Source organism: Diabrotica virgifera, chromosome 8 (assembly GCF_917563875.1).
Source record: "Diabrotica virgifera virgifera chromosome 8, PGI_DIABVI_V3a".
In the NCBI taxonomy this organism is placed as follows: domain Eukaryota; kingdom Metazoa; phylum Arthropoda; class Insecta; order Coleoptera; family Chrysomelidae; genus Diabrotica; species Diabrotica virgifera.
Window position 1 is genome coordinate 222,235,257 of NC_065450.1, and position 19,849 is coordinate 222,255,105.

General features: G+C 32.1%; 2 protein-coding genes across 2 annotated transcripts in view; one reads left to right on the forward strand and one right to left on the reverse strand.

The window, feature by feature from the left end:
- The window catches only part of LOC114341884 (ribosome biogenesis regulatory protein homolog), a 62,278-nt gene extending 56,188 nt beyond the window's left edge, over positions 1-6,090 (reverse strand). The window contains exons 1-2 of the mRNA XM_028292696.2: positions 5,850-6,090; positions 5,299-5,788 (exon numbers count right to left, since the gene is read on the reverse strand). Of these exons, the coding sequence (XP_028148497.1) occupies positions 5,299-5,788; positions 5,850-5,989 (630 nt within the window). The 5' untranslated portion in view covers positions 5,990-6,090. The remainder of the gene's footprint in view (positions 1-5,298; positions 5,789-5,849) is intronic.
- Positions 6,091-8,834: 2,744 nt separating this feature from the next.
- LOC114341895 (putative RNA-binding protein Luc7-like 2) overlaps positions 8,835-19,849 on the forward strand; it is a 111,813-nt gene continuing 100,798 nt past the window's right edge. The window contains exon 1 of the mRNA XM_050657446.1: positions 8,835-9,053. Within this exon, the coding sequence (XP_050513403.1) occupies positions 8,993-9,053 (61 nt within the window). The 5' untranslated portion in view covers positions 8,835-8,992. The remainder of the gene's footprint in view (positions 9,054-19,849) is intronic.

Genomic DNA, 19,849 nt, shown 5'->3' on the forward strand with positions numbered 1-19,849 from the left:
TTATTGGGAGCAAAATTCACAATCGAAACAGACCATGCAGCTTTAGTACATATCATGAAGAATAGATTAGTAAATAATAGAATACATAGAGGAATTCTATTATTACAGGAGTATGATTTTGAGTTCCGATATATAAAAGGAAAAGACAACATAATAGCCGACGCTCTAACACGGGATGAGGACACCGGAAAAAAGGAAACAATTACTCTACAGGTGGGACTAAATAGATTAATACAAGAAGAAGGGATATATTCGTTAAATGAGATAAGGACAAACCAAGAAGACCTAGAGGAAAGAGAGAAAAGAAGAGCGGAAGTAGAAAATAACATATATTTTAAGAGAATAGACGGAAAGGAACTATATTTAGTGACACAGACATTGGCCGAAAAGATAATAAAGAAATTACATGAGGACAATGGGCATATCGGTAGCAGAAAAGTTTGGCTCGTTTTTAGGGAAAATTACATCAGCCGACAGGATTACCGCATTGCAAAGGAAATTACCCAGAAGTGCGATGTATGTCAAAAATATAAGAGTCGGAATTTCAAAAACGAAAATGTTGCCAAAAATACTGAAGCCCGAAACAAACTAGACATTGTAGCAATAGATATGTTAAGCGATCTAATTATGACCACTAAAAGGAACAAACATATTCTGGTAATGGTGGATGTGTTTTCAAAATACGTAAAATTATATAGTTGCCGCACCACAAAGGGGGAAGAAATATTAAGAAAAATCGACAATTTTATAGCCATAGTAGGAACACCAAAAAAGATTCTACTGGACAATGCAACGTATTTCCGAAATGATCGTTTCAAGGGACAACTTCGAGAACGAGGAATAGAGACAAATTTTGTCAGCATCAGGCATCCACAGAGTAATCCTTCGGAACGATTCATACAGGAAGTGACGAAATTTCTTCGCATTGCAACAGATGGTCAACATCGCCACTGGGACAGGAAAATGGCGGAAATAGAAAGGTATCTAAATACAATTCCGAGCACAGTAACAAAAAGGACCCCAGAATACATCATGAAGGGTGTACTGCCGATAAGGCCATGGGAAGACCAAGAGCCAAAAGAATATCAACAGGTGATTGAAACCGTACAGAGAAGATTACGGCGAAGCAACGAAAAATATATCCAAAGACAGGAACAAAATAGAAAAAGAAGACCAGTGACTTTCCAAAAGGGTGAAAAAGTACTCGTGAGGGCATTACGAGTATCAAATCTTCCTGGGGGCATTTGCGCAAAGTTGATGCCTGTTTTCGAAGGCCCGTACATCGTAAATAATGAAAATGGGATAAATAGTTATGAGTTTAGGCACAGGAACTCGGAAAAGATCCGAGGAATTTATAATATTCACGATGTATACAAATATCACGAATAAAAGACAGAATTACATGAAGTAGATAGTAAGTTAGGATATAAGACGTAGATTAAAGTAAGGAAATATACAGGGAGTTGGTTTTGCCTCGAGAAAATTTATTTAAAAATGCAGATAAATTTTATCGAATACAAGGCGGGGATTTGTTATATTTCTATTTGATCTGAAAATTAAATTTTGATAATTATAAGCAGAAGTCAATTTAATATAAAATATTTTCAATTTTCTCAACCACGGGCATATAAATTTAGAACAACCTGTATACAACAAATTGTTATATTTAATTTTAAGAAGTGATTAGAATAAGCTTACGAAACTCGGGACAATGCGCCGAGAATAAACAAAGTGAATGGCGCGTACCATTATCGTTGTTCGCGGAAGGTTCGATCATTAGCCTATGCTAAATAAGACTCAGTTGAAATAGACAATAGGTCATTATCGTTGTTCGCGGAAGGTTCGATCATTAGCCTATGCTAAATAAGACTCAGTTGAAGTAGATAATAGGTCATTAAATTTTGTAAATAGTAGAAAGTAATTTTAGAATGGGAATTAACTATTTTCTTTGAAATCCATTAAGCATATTTAGAAAGATTAAAAATTGGTTTTGAGGAAGACTGCGAATGAGAGTTGGTGGTGGAAGTTTGATTTGTGAATCTGGAAGGGATATTTAGAAAGTAGGGGAATGAATGAAAAGATAGATCAGAATGTTTTGAGCTGTCGAGAAGTGAAGTCCAGTAGTAGACGGTAGTGTACGGAGAGTGAGAAAGCCGGTGTAGTTCCGTGAGTGTGGAGTATCTATCGTGGAACGAGAGGTAGGCCAGGTCGAGAGTAAAGAACCTCCTTGAGCCAAGAGTGTCCCGGTAGCTGATTGAAGTTTCGAAAAAGGTAGAAACACGGCATCACGACAGAAGCAGGAACGGGAGCTATACGAGCTAGTTTTCAAAGGAGAACATTACTGGAAGCCAGGACGAGGTTTTGATCGCAGCCAAGGATAGCAGGAAACGGGTCTTGTGTGAAGACATTCTCAGTTCACCAGAAAAAGGTCAGTCTCATTTGTTTGGACATGAATGTATGGGTTTTTCGTATTAAATATCACATTTAAAATTGAAGAACATAATCAATAATATCAGAAAAGCTTCATCAAACTTAAATAGAATTGTTTCTAATAAATCCTAATAGTTAAATGTTAATAAAAACTTTCAATTGGAAACCAAAATGTTGTTCTGAAGCTATTTCCTTGTGGCATTTTTATGATTAATTATTTATATGGGAAATAAGCCACAATTAAAATGAAAAAAATAATTTTATTAACGTTTCGACGCCCAAATCGGGTGCCGTTGTCAAAATACAAAATATTACTAAAATAAACTAAAGTGTTGTTGCTAAGCAAAAAAATTCTTCTAATAATTTATTTAATCTTATTTTATTTCTTATATAAATAATTAATCATGGAAACCAAAAGGAAATAAGATTCCCATGTGTAAATGTTATGTTTAGGAATAATAAGATATAGCAAATATTAAGCAGTGATTGCCATTTAAATAAAATAAACAATATTTTGATTATAATTGTAACCCATATGTGTGTATTATTTTACTCTTTTCTTGCCTATCCCGATTAGGAACCATTGAGAAATACTGAGAAGCCACGTAAGTAAGTAATTAATTTTATAATTCGCCCTGAGATTGAAAACATATTGATATGTGATCTGGTTAATTAATTAAATTATTATTAATGCATTGATTAAATTAAATGACAAATAAGAATATTATCTCATATCAATAATCAAGATCACATCAACTTACTACAGTTTTATGCTGTCACACTTTCATTTAATTCATTTAATTTTATTTTTAGTTTTTTTACTGTTTTACTGGACTTTACTAATACTACTTTTACTTCTACTTATTGTTTATATATGTATATTTTTTTTAAATTGGGGAAACCCGTAAATAAATAAATAAATTTTTCCATCAACTGCCTTATGAAAATTGCATCTGTTGTTGATCTGTCCTGCATAAAGCCAAATTGATTCTTGGATATGTCGGTCTCTTCACGTATCCGTCTATCAATTATTACTCTCTCCCATATTTTCATGGTGTGGCTAAGCAGTTTATAGCCCTGTAGTTTGTACACTGCTGTATATCTCCTTGTTTTTGCAGACAGGTACTAGTATACTGCTTCTCCATTCGTCTGGCTTTTGTTTAACTTCCATAATTCTATTAAATAAACCTGCTAGCCACCTTGTTCCTGTCTCTCCCAATGCTTTCCATACTTCCCCAGGAATATCATCTGGTCCTACAGCTTTTCCTTTCTTTATTTTTTGAAGCGCTTGAGCCACTTCCTCGTTTGTTATTTTGGTGACCATTGCTGCTACTGACTCAGTTGACTCCACAGGCTGTCTGTCAAATTCTTCATTTAATAAGCTGTCAAAGTACTATCTCCATCTCTTTTTGACATTCTTTTCGTGAGCTAGTATTTTATTATTTTCATCATGTCTGTACATGTACATTTTGAGAAAATCGATTTTGAATGTTTAAGCTCTTGTAGCACATGGAAATCTTGAAAATTCACCAATGATTGTAAGCATATAGGAATTTTTAGAAGAACTGGGTATTGGACCCGTAAAGTCAATGTTCAATCTTTCGAACAGAGCTGTTGATTTGATTAAAAATGTTGATCATCTTTCTTGTAAAATCTGGGTTTAACTTCTGCACAGATTGGACAAGAGGTCTGACAAGGTAACTAGCTTTACTCACAAGAATTTATTAATTATCTACAGTCTAAAGAAATATCTTCAAGTAGAACAACACCATATAACACTGAAGGAAATGGTTAAGTCAAAAGATATAATGGAGTTATATGGAAAGCAGTGAATCTAGCATTGAAAACCATAAATTTCGACATCACTAAATGGGAAACTGTTCTACCAGATGCTCTGCACTCTATGAAGTTTAAAGTGTACAGCAACCAATTGTACACCCCATGAACGTTTGTTTACTTATCAATGAAGAAACAACTAGCGAAACTATTATTAAGAAGTAAGTTTGATCCTTTAGTTGAAGAGGTTGATCTTTTAGAAGCCTAATTCTGTAAAAGGCATTTTACTACACCCACTAATAAAATCTAGCTAATGAGTCATTTTTTGTCAAGTTACTGCTTGTTTATCAATATTGTTTTTAGAGGATAATACTGATTTGACACTTTTTTAGTCATACAATACAGATAAAATAATTTACTAACACATATTGGGTGCTTTATGAGGCATATAATATGTCATAAGGCAGTGGTTCCCAACCTTTTATGTCTGGCGACCCACCTTCCCATGTTTTTTCATATTTGCGACCCATCCCTCACCTATGATGATATATAAAGTACATTATTCGGATACTGTAAGAGCCACGCCACGACCCACCTAAAATCCGCGCGCGACCCACTAGTGGGTCGCGACCCACCGGTTGGGAAACGCTGGCATAAGGTGTTAAAAATATATGTACAGTAGAACCCCGATTATCCATGTGTGGATTATCCGGGCTGTGGATTATCCGTGCTATGATTTTCTATTACTTAAATTGCATTTTTGAGGTTTTACCAAAATAGCGTCATTGTAAATCACTTGACGGAAACTCTATACGCGGAGAGGCAGACTAATAATGAAAGATTTATTTTTTCTGTTGTCTTTTTATGGTAGGGCTATATGTATGGATATACATACATATGTATTACAATAAGAAATAAATGTTCGGATTATCCGTGCTTTTCAATTATCCGTGCCAACATCCGGTCCCGAGGAGCACGGATAATCGGGGTTCTATTGTACATATAAACCTACATAATATTAAATATTAGGTTATAAAAAACTGTTATCTAAAGGAATTCTGTTATAGATTTGTAAATTAGTAAAATACTTACATCTTTAGCTGTAGACACTTCAGGATTTGTGACACCAACTCGAGGGACTTTAATTTTTCTAGTTTTTGCAATATTTCTCAACCTCTGCAACTCATTTTTGGCCACCCTCTCACCTTTAGCTTGTGCTTTCTTTTGGAATTGATCCTCCATTGGATCAGCATTGGCGGGAACTTCCAGAACCCAATCTTTTTCTTTTTCAGCTTGTGTTCGCTTAAATCCATATAAGGGTACCCACTTTTTGAGTTGCTGGTCCCATGATAACTTGGATTTTTTCTTTTTCTGTATACCTTTCGTTTTGGCAAACTGTTCCCACTTTGTTAAAGGTTTGGGCTTAGGTAGTGGTTTCATCCTAGGTAATAAAGTTATTTGAAGTGGTAATTTCACTACAATAGCTTCTTCTAGGCGTTCTGTAGTTAAGTCCCATATTTGATTTAATAGTAATTGGGTGTTATCTCTAGCTAAATTAAGCAAATAATCTTCCTTCTGCCTCCTAAAATAGAAAATATTTTTGTCTCACACACCACACTAAACAATGCTGTATTTGTACCCACCTTAATAAATTTGTATCAAATTCATTTGTGTCTTGTGCTAAAAGGCTTCCTAAGTCATAATTTAGATCAATAAGCTTATTTACTACGGTTGGCTTAAATTTTTCAGCCTCTAGGGCTGAATTTGCCAACAATTCATCCATGTGGTTTTTAGAAAATAATGCCTAACCACCTATCTTTTTGCTGCGGAAAGCTACACGTGAGTATACAACATGACGGCAAAAAATTCCCTAGATCGAATGACACGTTGACACTTTTGACAGATGTAAAGGATTCTGTAAAATGAAAGTAAATGACATTCCGCTGTTGCCAAATTTATTATTTATACCAAAATTAAGTTTATTTTTTTTTTAGATTCCAAAAAAATGAAACTGTAATTTAGATAAATTGTAGGTAAGTTATTTAAAAAAAATTACAATAGAAATTATTCTTATGAACAAAATATTCATTAATAAATAACTTATTTCTTAAAATATTTCTTTTTTTTTTTGACATTGCGCATGCTTAAATATTAATTAACCTGTCTCCTCAGTCTGTGTCTGTGCATTCAAGGTTACCAGGTCTACCGATTTTTCAGTAGACCTACTGATTTGAACTTTAATCTACTGACCTACTGAAAACTGTATAAAACCTACTGATTTGAACTCCAATTTACCGATCTACTGAAACTTCAACTGAAAAATCTAAAAAAATTCAAAATTCAACGTCCAACAACGTGTTAATCTTCTTTCGTTTCACTTTAACCTAAATTTCTATAAATAGTCGGTAGTCGGTACCTATTATGGATGTTTAGAATTTTCATGGTACTTAATAAGGATGTCAAGTGGCTACAAAGAAAACATAGGGACTCTTGGGTTGAGAGATAATTGCTTTGTTTTCAATAGACATATGACATATGTGCCATGTGTTTCCACTGATACAACCAAACTATCGACTATCGGGTATTGTGACGCCTTGGATAAGATTTATGACTATTTGATGAATAGAGGTACAGTTTTTAGGGTCAGTGAATAGTTTACAGGCTGGCCGATTTTTTAAAATTTTTACCTCGTTTAAAATGCACCTTTTGCGTCAAAGTGGCGTTGCCAGTGGTGTACCTAGTATAGGTTGATTAAAATTAAAAAATCAAAATAATAAAAATATATTTTACAAAATTTAACAAACTGGAAAATATAGAAAGAAGATTTTTAGAAATAAAATTTATTATGGTCTTAATATGATTTATTTTATTATTTTATTTTTCAATACATCTCTGAAGAGTTCTAAAACAACTGTTTTTATATAAAAGTAAACTAAAAATCTAAAAATTAAAGGAATAATGCAGAAAACATCAAAAATCGTCGATATACTTAATTAACCTATAAAATGACAGAAGTGCCAAAATTTCATAAATGTCGTAAGTGTGAAAATTTAATAACAGTGGAGTAAACTGGCCTGCGGTTGGACCAATTAGAAACAAACATTACGGGGTAAATTTGAATCACTCCTCTTGCTTAAAAAATAAACAATAGCTTATTTGAAAGGTTATTCAATTATCTATTCAGTAATATAAACATCTTCTTCCTTCTTGGATGTAGGCTTTAAAGCCTGTTTCTTCTTCAATATTAGCCTCCTAAATTATTTAAGTTATCGCACCATCTTTTTCTTGGTCTGCCAATACTTCTTCGTCAATTTGGTGACTTATCTCATGCTATTGTAAGTATTGTACTATCCTATCCTCTGCCATTCTACTAATGAATATAAACATTAATACCTACAATTATTTATACAGGGTGTCCAAAAAAATAAATACATTTATTGACACAAATTAAAAGAAGAATGTATGAAATTTAATTCAAAATACATTTTACTGCTTTGAGAAAAGAGAAAAAATGTTTATTTGATAAATAAACATTATTTTCGCTTAAATTAAATGTTCAAACTTCTAAGAGGTAGGTGGGTGGAAGCTTTAACATTGAATTTAAGCGAAAAACAATATTTATTTAGCAAATAAATATTTTTTGATGTTTTCTGGCAACAGTAATGTATTTTGAATTAAGTAAATTACATACCTACATTCTCCTTTTTATGTCAATTAATTTAATTCAATAATTTTTTTGTACCCTTTATACAAAATTATTTTAATGTTTGAAGCAATAAATGTTTATTACACTGAATAGAGAATTGAACAACCTTTTAAATAAGCGAGCACACGATCCTATTCTTATTTAAAAAAATCATCGCTATATACGCCAAAAAAGCATAATCTATAAATTAAAAATGACCCATTTCGGGATTTTTCTTCAAAGTCACCCATTCACAAAAAAATTATTTTATTTCAACTTTCAAGGCCGCGTCCCACCATCAAATAATTTGATCAAACTGGTTTGAGCAAACTGAAAGTGACAGTTAGTGACGTCACATCCTGAGTGTTCATTGTGAATAATAATGAAAAATTTTAATTTTAAATAAAGTACAGACAAGTTAGACAACTCAATACAAAAAACTAGACTGATAGTGAGAGCACAGATTTTTAGAATTTAAAAAAAACTGCAATTGTGACGTCACTTTGACGTACTTCCGGAGTCCGGAGTTTGCTCAAACTGTTTGATCAAATTATTTGATGGTGAGACGCGGCCTTTACGCGCTCACTATATATTAGATAAAAGACCAAATAAATAAATAAATAGTACCTATCTATGTAAATTTCTATGAAGACTTTAAAATTATGAGATTACTTTGTTACTTGGCCGCGTCCGTAATATAGAGGTGACCATAGATACCAGTACATAAATATAAGGGAATCTACATAATATAATTAGTTTGGAGAGTTTTAAACTGGCCGTTATTTAAAAACTGGCCGTTAGTAGAAATGGCCGATTTTAACAGGTGGCCGTTAACACAGGTTTTATAGCTTTTTTTATTATAAATGGCTTAAAAAAATCTACTGATGGCTACTGATTTTTTGAAAGCAAAACTACTGACGACATCAAAACTGACCTGGCAACCCTGTGTGCATTTGGCTTGTGCGTATAAAAAACTTCAAAACCACACGCCATTTTGTAATGGTGGAATGTGGTAGCTTGTCCTAGTTACATATTGTTGTTAAATATATATTTTTTTGATATTTTCTAGTGTTGAGTTGAAATAAGGCAAAAAAATACAAAATGACAGCCCACGATCAGATGAGGGCTATGTTAGATCAGCTTATGGGAACAGGAAGAAATGGTAAGTGTCAATCAATACATAACTTTAGTTGATAGTCTATTCTATTATGGAAATTGGACACAACGGAAGGCGAATGTTAAAGGGAAAGCGGATTATATTATGGGTGCACAGTAATCTATTTCCGCTTGAGTTAGAAACTGTAATGTAATTCCTACGCAGATACCAAATTTTTGAACTTCTTTACATTACAATACTTAATAAAATGTGGCATTTTGTAAGGCAGTGCAAACTTTGAATTCAAGAATTTTAGTAGATTATAACTTTAATCATTATTTTAGCATGATTAGTACACATATTTTAACCACTTTAGTTACTTCTACACTTTGCAATCTTTAGTGAAACTATCATTGATGTTATAATAAATATTTTGAACAGATTGAGCATACATATAGCATAACTATAACCAGTAGACTAGGTACCCTGTCCCTGACTGTTTTATTGTGGTGTATATTATATTAATATTCTATATTGATTGGCTTAGTGTTTAGGACATCTTTCGTAGCCTTTCTTCAACTCATAAAAATTGGATTTTCAAGCATAATTTTAATCTCACAATAGGTATATCCCTCCTAGTCTCTTGTATAATAATAATGTCTATGTCTCCTGAGTCCTATATCTATCACTGCCACTCTGTTGAAAATATTATTCAGCTGTTTCCCCCAGTTAGCTCTCTAGCAGACAGGCAAAATAAAGTTACATTGTATTTTCATATGAGTGAGCCATGTCAGGGCCATTGGGAAATTAATATCCAATATATGTCACCCTCAGTGCAAGACTGCAGTAACTCGAAATTTTATGAAAATGAAGTAATCATGAAATTCGATTGTAAACATGCATATCTATCCCCTGTAAAACTTTAGTAACTTTCAAATGCTTAATGGGATAAATATTTCAACAACAACAGTTTAACTATTTTGCGTTTTTGAACATAAGTTCCGTGCAAAACTGTTGTAACTCTAATGTAACAGAGTTACAACAGTTTTGCATGGAACATTGCAACGGATTCGATAACAAGCAGTGAAAAAAGTAAGATATTTGTTATTTTAATATCTATATTATCTGTGGTGTTTAATTTTAATATACAGAGCGTCTACGTAATCCATTAACGGCTGAGACAATAAACAAAGATTTTCGAGACCAATTTATTCATGTAAATTTTATGTCCTTTGTGTAATACAGTAAAACCTGTCAATAACGGTCACTAAAAATAACAGAACTATTGGCCGATATAAAAAGGTGGCCGCTAATACCAGGTTTTGTAGTCCAAAAATTTTGGTTTGGGGAACTTTGAAGCTAGCCGGCTAGTTCAGGTGGCCGGTTTTGACAGGTGGCCGTTAACACAGGTTTTACTGTATTATATTTATTTTCCATAAGATTTTAAAAGGAAAAACAGTTATCAAAAATATCTAAGTATTCTCAGAAAACTTGCCAAAGAACAGCCAAAAATTCAAATGGCAAAAAAAAAAGATTTGGTATACTTATGCCATTCGGGTATGATACCAGAAGCCCACCATAGTTTTTATAAAAATATTTTGGCACAAGATGATGTACAAGAAGAGGAAAACAACTACGGTAAAACCTGTCATCAACGGCCACTAAAAATGAAAGAACTATTGGCCGATATAGAAAGGTGGCCGGTAATGCCAGTTTTTGTAGTCTAGATATACAGTAAAACCTGTCAATAACGGTCACTAAAAATGACAGAATTATTTGCCGATATTAAAAGGTGGCCGCTAATACCAGGTTTTGTAGTCCAAAAATTTTGGTTTGGGGAACTTTGAAGGTGGCCGGTTTTGACAGGTGGCCGTTAACACAGGTTTTACTGTACATAATTGGTTTGGGTAATTTTTAAACTGGCCGTTAGTACATGTGGCCGTTGTTGGCAGGTGGCCGGTAACACAGGTTTTACTGTAAAAGTAAATGTGTCTACGCTTTTTACAATTTTTTCCGTGCAAAACTGTTGTAACTTCGAAATTCTAATACTAAATGTGTAGTTATTAACAATTTTTTCCGTGCAAAAGTGTTGTAACTTTGAAATTCATAATTTTTTTTTGCGTTAATATTATTTTATTTAAATTTCTATTTTTGGTTAGTGTAATATAGGCTGAAAAGCATGCAAAATCATAATTAAATGTTAATTTTTCTTAAAATTTATGTCTTATTTCACCGATATTAGCACGAAAATAAAGAAAATCGTCTTTATCTCGAAACTTACTTATTTTGACTTACTGCAGTCTTGCACTGAGGGTGCGATATATTTGGCCACTATAATTTACTGAACAGATCATGGTTTAAGGGGCTATCCTAGTGTAAAAGTATGAGATTCATATACTTTTTTGGGAATTTCTAAAATAAAAAGTACTGTACCAATTGTTTTAAAAATTTGCATGAGCATTAACTGTAACAGGAAGCATAAGTAAAACAATTTTTATAAAAAAATATTCAAAATTAAACAATTTATGCGCCATATACTGGCACGGTGAAAATAAAAACATAGCTCCACTGCTGCAGTGATTGAGGCTAATAGAGATCCTGAAACATAAAATTTCAAAGTGATTATTGAAATATAAGTTATTTCCTATACCATCAAGAAGGATTTTTGAAAAATATTAAAATTTGAAAAAATGACAGTGTTGAAAATTTTTTTTAAAACTAGCTAAAACATTTTCAGTCATTCAAAGAACCAGTTGACTTATATTTTTTGTGTAATTTTTTCTTTAAGATGATATCAGAGTATCAAGATGTCCGACGATGCGAACGTGTGTCGAGTTTGCTCCGACAACTTTATAGTAAATTCTAAGTCAGTTGTGTGCAAATTATGTAAAAATGTGTTTCATTTAATGTGTGTGTCTTTAAAAGATGCATGGCAAAAAGTTTTAATGGAAAGTACCAATTTATTCTGGTTATGTGATGGCTGTAAAGTGAAGTGCTCCTCATTCCTGAATAATACAGACTTCAAGACGAATGATTCTGATTTAGAGATGCAGTTTCTTAAAAAAGAAATTATGCTCAAGGAGCAGCTATTAGACGAAAAGGAATATTCCAATAGTGTTCAAAAAGCGCTCATTAAAAGCTATGAAGAAAAAATAGAAGATCTCAAAGTATTGTCCAATGGAAAAAATGGTACAAAAAATCCAAGCAAATCAATAGTAAGTACAGGTACACAAAGTAGTCAAGGTCAAAAGGAGAATACCTTGCAGCAAGCAACCACCAATACGTCTCTACCACAAGCACAGAACAGATTTAATTGTCAAACTGATGGTAATTTTTCATCTTCTGCAAACGGAGGTTTGACCAAAATGACATCTCAACCGTCAACTTCAAACACGAATGACAAGAAGATGGCTGCGACAGCAGCGAATTTAAAACAAAAATAAACAAGAAATCCTAATAATAATAAGATCGACCCTACAGCAGTAACGATGGCACTTCTGCAGACACACCAAAATAATGTCATGCGTGAAATACAAGCGCTTGGATCAACCAACGACGATAATGTTGGCTGGGAAACAGTTAAACCCAGAAATAAACAAAGGAACCGCAGATTCGTTATTGGAAGAAATGAAGTTGATACTGGTATCCAAGTAATTCCTAAGTATGTATCACTTCATGTGTCTCGATTGGCACCTAATACGAGACCTGAAGATTTGAAGCAAATGCTTATAAATGATTTTCCCGAAGTAAATTGCGAGAAACATGAGTCCAAACGACCAGAGATTTATGCATCAATGAAAGTGACTATTAATCAAGAGAATTTCAAAAAAGCATGGCGAAAACAGATATGGCCCAATGGGGCAATTGTATCACGGTTTTTAGCAAAGAAGAGGGTGCCGACAGCACCGGAGGATCCTCAGGTATAGGTACTAATCTCATATTAAAGAATTATAATCTACTGAAGGAACTGCGTATTTATTATCAAAATGTTCGTGGTCTAAGGACAAAAACTGATACATTATACACAAGCATATTATCTGAAGACTATGATATTATTGCACTATCAGAGACTTGGTTGAATGCAGAATTTTATGACAATGAGCTGTTTGATGATAGATATAATGTGGTAAGAAGAGATCGTGATTTGAATCGAGGCGGAGGTGTACTGATGGCACTCAAAAAAGAAATACCTTATGAAATAATTGAAGTAAGCTGTGATATTGAATGTATTATTGTCAAGATAGATTTTAGAAGAACCATATTTTATATGTCTGTTGTTTATTTTACACCTAACTGTTGTATAGATAAGTATGAAACATTTTTAAATCTCTTTGAAGATGTTATCTTAAATCAAAATTCAAATATGTTAATAATAGGGGATTTTAACTTGCCAAGTTTTGAAAATAATAATTGGGACTGTGATAAAAACATTCTTTTGCATCAGTTTCTGAATATGGGCAACTTGCAGCAATGTAATGGAGTATATAATCATATGAATAGATTGTTGGATCTCATATTGTCAAACCTTACAGTATCAGATGTTATTAGGTCGGATAGTCCACTGATTGCTGAAGACAAATATCATCCTGCTCTTACTTTCACTATCATTATAGATAAATCAGAGTCTGAAAAGCATTGTATGAAAAGCTATAAATATGATTACTCAAAAGGTGATTTTTTGATGTTATATAAGCTACTTGAGCAATGTGATTGGTCTGACCTACTGACATGTGATGATGTGGACAGGTCTTTGGGTCTTTTCTATGCAAAGATGTATGATTTTATGGATGTATCAGTACCAAAATTTGAGGTTAAAATGAATAAATCAGTGGCAAAATTCCCGTCTTGGTTCTCCATTGATCTGGTTAAAAATATTAGGTTAAAAAATCGTCTGCATTGTTTAGTTAAAAAAGGTAAGGCAAATGCAGAAGAGTTGAGTATGTACTCTAAAAGGGAAGTTCCCTAGGTTGGCTGTATACCATATAGTTAAAAAACTCTAACAAGAAGTAAAACCACTTCTATGTAAATTGGTATATTTAGAGTATGTATTTAACTTTTAGAGTATGTATTTAGTTGAGTATGTATTTAACACTCAGAAAAAATATAAAATTTCAAACAAAAAATGATTACAAATTATATAAACAAAATATAGAAAAGAACCTAACAAATGATCCCAGTAGTTTTTGGGGATTTTTAAAAGGAAAAGCAGGTCTTAGTGGGGTACCAATGAAGATGGTATTTGGCACCGAGAGCTACGAGGGTTCTCAGAATATAGCTAACGCTTTTGCACAGTTTTTTCAGTCTGTATATGCAGAAACTGATGACACTGATTATAGTTCAAATAAAGAAAGCTGGGGGCTTTTTAAGTTTCCTAGAGTTGTAGATTCTGATATATTAAATAGAATTAAAAAATTAAAACCAAAAAAGTCCACAGGACCTGATGAGATAAATAAAATAATAAAAAATAAAAAATAATTTTATTTCAAGAAAAAATCAGTTTACATGCAAAAACTTAGATGCTAAGTACACGATGAACATATTGTTTGTGTGTGTACTTATTCTATTTATTATAATCAATAAAATTAATCTAATGGAGGTAACTGATTATTAAGAAAACAAGAGAAAATTCACTTAACCTAATAAAGATTTACAAAAGACTATGTCTATGTTCTATAAAGTTTTACATTATTACTAGAATATGTTATTTATTTTTATATTTTTTATCCAGCTAGAAAGCGATTTCTTTATCTTAATAAATTTTTTATTTTTAAATTCTTGAGGTAAAGAGTTAAATATTTTTGGAGCTGTGAAGAGTAAGCTTTTTTGAACAGCCGTGTAATATATTGGTGTAGTAGTCGTTAACATATTATTAGTAGTAAATCTAGTTAGAAATTGATGGTTTGAGCTGGGTTTTGGTAACTTATTATTACAATAGAGTCTGACAATGGTTTTAATATAAAGTTGAAAAATCTGCATTACATTTGCTTCTATAAACAAATCTTCTGAAGAAAAACATTTCTTTTTAAATAAAATGATTTTTAAAATTGTTTTTTGTGTTATTATTAAGGGGGATAGAACGTTAGAATAACCTGCACCCCAGGTACATATTCCATATGTTAGGATAGATTCGACTAGGGCTTTATATATATTTATGATAGTATCCTTTGTTAAACATTTTCTTAAAATGTAAAATTTGTACATAATTTTTTTTAATTTACCACAAATATATTCAATGTGAGGTTCCCACTTCATGTGTTTGTCAAAAAATACTCCTAAGTATTTAATTTTATCAACAACTTTAATAGTTTGACAATCACATTTTTTGTGATCCTTACATGTGTATTTATGTACTTTAAGAGCTAAAATTTCTGGTGACGTGGCTTCATTCATTGTGAAGCACATAAAGTGGGACTTCTCGATATTCATTGAAAGCAGACTGACATCAAACCAACTTTTAATTTTTGCCATGATTTCCTCTGCTATGGTAAGAGTTTTTTCCCAAGTGCTCTCACAAACAACAATGGCTGTGTCATCTGCATAGCATGTAATATTAGCCTCTTTGAGAACTGAAAATAAAAAGTCCATGTATAACACAAAAAGCACTGGACCCAAAACCGTCCCCTGTGGCACACCGTAAGTTACTGGAGCTGATTCACTTAAAGTTTCATTTATTTTGACCTTCTGGGAGCGATTTTCCAAATAAGATTTGAATAAATTATAAGGAAGACCTCTTATTCCCTTTTTCTTAAGTCGCTCCAGCAATATACGGTGTGACACAGTGTCGAAGGCCTTGGCCAGATCAATAAAAATGACCATACATTTCTTTTTATTGTTGAAACTATTAATAATTTGATCTGAAAGTTTAATTAAGGCATCTTCTGTGCCATAGTTTTCTTTAAAGCCATATTGGTTTGATGATAATAAACTATGCTTCTCCAGGTAATTACATAATCTTAACTTAATGCATTTTTCTATGATTTTACTTATGTTGTTTGTGAGGGCAATTGGATAATAATTGCTAACTATATCTTTTGGACCACTTTTGTGAATAGGGACAATTATTGTTTCTTTCAGTGCGTCCGGAAAGATGCCTTGCTCAAAGATAAGATTTACTAAGTATAATAAAGGTTTAATGAGAAATTTACTGTAGTACTTAATTATATTATTTGAGATACCATTACCTATGTTTGAATCACTGTTTTTTAATGTGTTTATAATTTTTTCCATTTCACCACTCGAAAAAGGTTTTAAAAACAGGCTATTATTTATATTTCCTTGCTCTATTAAAGAATTTACAATGTGATCTGGTGGTTTTTTTATTTTTGAGGCTAACGTCTCTCCCACATAATTAAAGTAGCTATTGAATTTTTCTGCTATTTTCCTGTCATCCTCAATCAAACTCCCATCCTTACTTACTATATTAGAAATACTAGGTCTATTGCAGTTTTCATTTGTGGCATATTTTATAGTTTTCCAGATTTCCTTAGCATTCTTACAGTTTTTATCAAATAGATTTTTAAAATAGTTTTCTTTTGCCCTACATAAAGTTTTGCTTAAAATATTTCTATATACTATATATTCTTTTTTGAAATTTTCATTAAATGGGTTTTTAGCACAAAGTTTATTTAGATTGTCTCGTTGCCGAATAGAGTTCAACAGCCCCTGCGTAACCCAGGGTTGTTTCACTCTATTTTTGCATTTAATATATTTTACCTGTGTTGCTATATTAATAAACTGTGTAATTATCCTTATTAAACTATTGGTGGCAAGATTCGGATCCTGCTCCCTCATAACATCATCCCAACTCTCAGTTTGAAATAATGTTAGCAATCTATTTTTATCTAACACTTTACCATATCTTCCTTTTTTGTTATTATTATTAAATTCATTATTTAGAGTTATATTCAAGAGTATGGGATAGTGGTCCGAGTGACTACCTCTTAAGACTACAGCATTGCACTTATTTACTGACCGCACAAAAAAGTGATCTAAACAGGATCTCGAGTTACCATCAATTCTTGTAGAACAATTAATTTTACTCTTATACCCTTCCACAGAAAATACATTTAGATACCTACAAATAAGCTCTTTAGACCTGGGATTATTAACATTTTTTGTTGGGGAAATATCTACATTTGTGTCACCACAGAAGACCTCAATCTGGCATTTTTTACTATAACGAGTGTGGATTAGTTCAAGGCCACTAATTAGATTAAATTGATCTACATTATGACATCTATAATAACCAGTAATACCCACTGAATACCCATTTTTACTTAAAACTATTCTAAGAAATTTACAATTTTCAATTTCAATCACTTCCAATGATTTTAAGAGTTCACATTTGACATAAAAAATAAAGCCGTCACATTTGTTTATTACACTTTCATTGTAACACAGCTGATATCCTGGTATGTTAAGATTTTGTATTTTGTTTACAACTTTATTTGTCTCTGACAATGCAATAACGTCGAAACTTTTATTAAGATACTGAAGGTATGAGATCAGGTTGTCAAAGTTTTTAGGCAAGCTTCTTATGTTAAGGTAAATTATGTTTAAATCTCGATCACAGTAATCAAAGTAATTTATATTATTTAAATTATCCAGAGTTTCAATTTCAATTAACAACAATGGTAGTTTTGGAAATCGTAGAAATTTTTTCGTGAGGAATCGAGGGAGAAACTGGATACAATAGATCAATGTCATATTATCTACCTCAATGCTCAAAGCTTGATTGCCCACAAAGATGAAATAACTGCTCAAATACTTAGTAAACAACCATATATCCTAGCTCTATCAGAAACGCGAACTACTGTGGATATGGATGATGATGAGATCAATGTACCTGGCTATTCCTGTGTTCGATGTGATGCCCCCTAACCGCTATACAGGAGGAGTGATAATGTTTATAAGAAATGATACAATTTATGAAAATGGATGTATTTATTCTGAAGATAGTAATTGTTGGTGTGCTTTTATACATGTGAAAATTAATAGCATAAGTTTGTCGATCGGTTGTCTATATAGGTCACCTAATGGTAGTTTGGCAGCTTTCTTAAGTAAGTTGGAGGATATTATTGAAGAAAATATGACCATAAATAAAAAATGTATATTGGTAGGAGATTTTAACATAAATTATTTTAATAAAGATGAATTTTACTGTAAAAAACTAATAACTCTTATACAATCACTGGGGGTAGAGCAGGTGATCAAGGAAAGTACAAGAATTTGTGAAAAGTCGAGTACTCTTATTGATCTTGTCCTTACAAACACTAATAAGTTAGAATATAAAGTATTTTATACACCAAAGATCACTGATCACTTAATTATAGGTATTAGGCTAGAGAATATTGATAGTGTAAATAGTAATAAGAAAAAAATTTTAACTAGGTGTTTAAGTGATCAGGCATTTTATGAATTAAATATTGAGATTATAAACTGTGATTGGAATTACGACTCTACTGATCTTAATGTGATATACAGGGTGTCCCGAAAAGAATGGTCATAAATTATACCACACATTCTGGGGTCTAAAATAGTTCGATTGAACCTAACTTACCTTAGTACAAATGTGCTCACAAAAAAAGTTACAGCCCTTTGAAGTTACAAAATGAAAATCGATTTTTTTCAATATATCGAAAACTATTAGAGATTTTTTATTGAAAATGGACATGTATAATTTTTATGTCAGGAACATCTTATAACAAAATTATAGTGAAATTTGTCCACCCCATAAAAAATTTAGGGGATTTTGTTCCCTTAAACCCCCCCAAACTTTCGTGTACGTTCCAATTAATTCATTATTGTGGTACCATTAGTTAAACACAACGTTTTTAAAACTTTTTTGCCTCTTAGTATTTTTTCGATAAGCCAGTTTTTATTGAGATACGGCTTCTTTTTCAATATATTTACGTAAAAATTTTATTGGGGTTTTGTTCCTTTAAACCCCCCTAATGTTTGTGTACGTTCCAATTGAACTATTATTGTGGTACCATTAGTTAAACACAGTGTTTTTAAAACTTTTGTCTCTTAGTCTTTTGTTCATAAGTCACCTTTTATCGAGATGTAGCTTCTTTTTCAAAATATACCTAAAAATGTAAATTATAAATAAATTTTCAGATTATTAACAGGTCTCTATAACCGTACTTAACCATATACAAATATGTGGTGGATTCGACAATTATTCAAAATATCTCGATAAACACTGGCTTATCGAAAAAGTACTAAGAGGCAAAAAGTTTTAAAAATAATGTGTTTAACTAATGGTGCCACAATAATAATTTAATTGGAACGTACACAAAAGTTTGGGGGGGTTTAAGGGAACAAAACCCCCATAAAATTTGTATGGGGTGCACAAATTTTACTTAATTTTTTTTTAAGATGTTGCTGCCGTATAAGTGCCACATGTCAATTTTCAATAAAAAATCTTTGAGAGTTTTCGATATATGAAACAAAAATCGAGTTTCATTATGTAACTTCAAAGGGCTGTAACTTTTTTTGTGTGCACTATTGTATATAGGTAAGTGAGGTTCAATCAACCTATTTTTGACCCCAGAATCTGTGGTATAATTTATGACCAATCTTTTCGGGACACCCTGTATAGTGATTTATATGATAAATGTAAAGCTGTGATAGAAAATAAGTATCCTATAAGACAAATAACCTGTAAGAATGAAAATGTTCCTTGGTATGATAATGATGTTAGGGCAAAGGCATTCGAGCGTGATAGGGTATATAAAAATTATGTAAACTATAGTAATGGTGGTAATAGTATAAATTTATGGAACGAATATAAGATGAAGAGAAATGTAGTTGTAAATTTGCTAAAGCAAAAAAAAGTTAAATATTATGAAAGTATGATT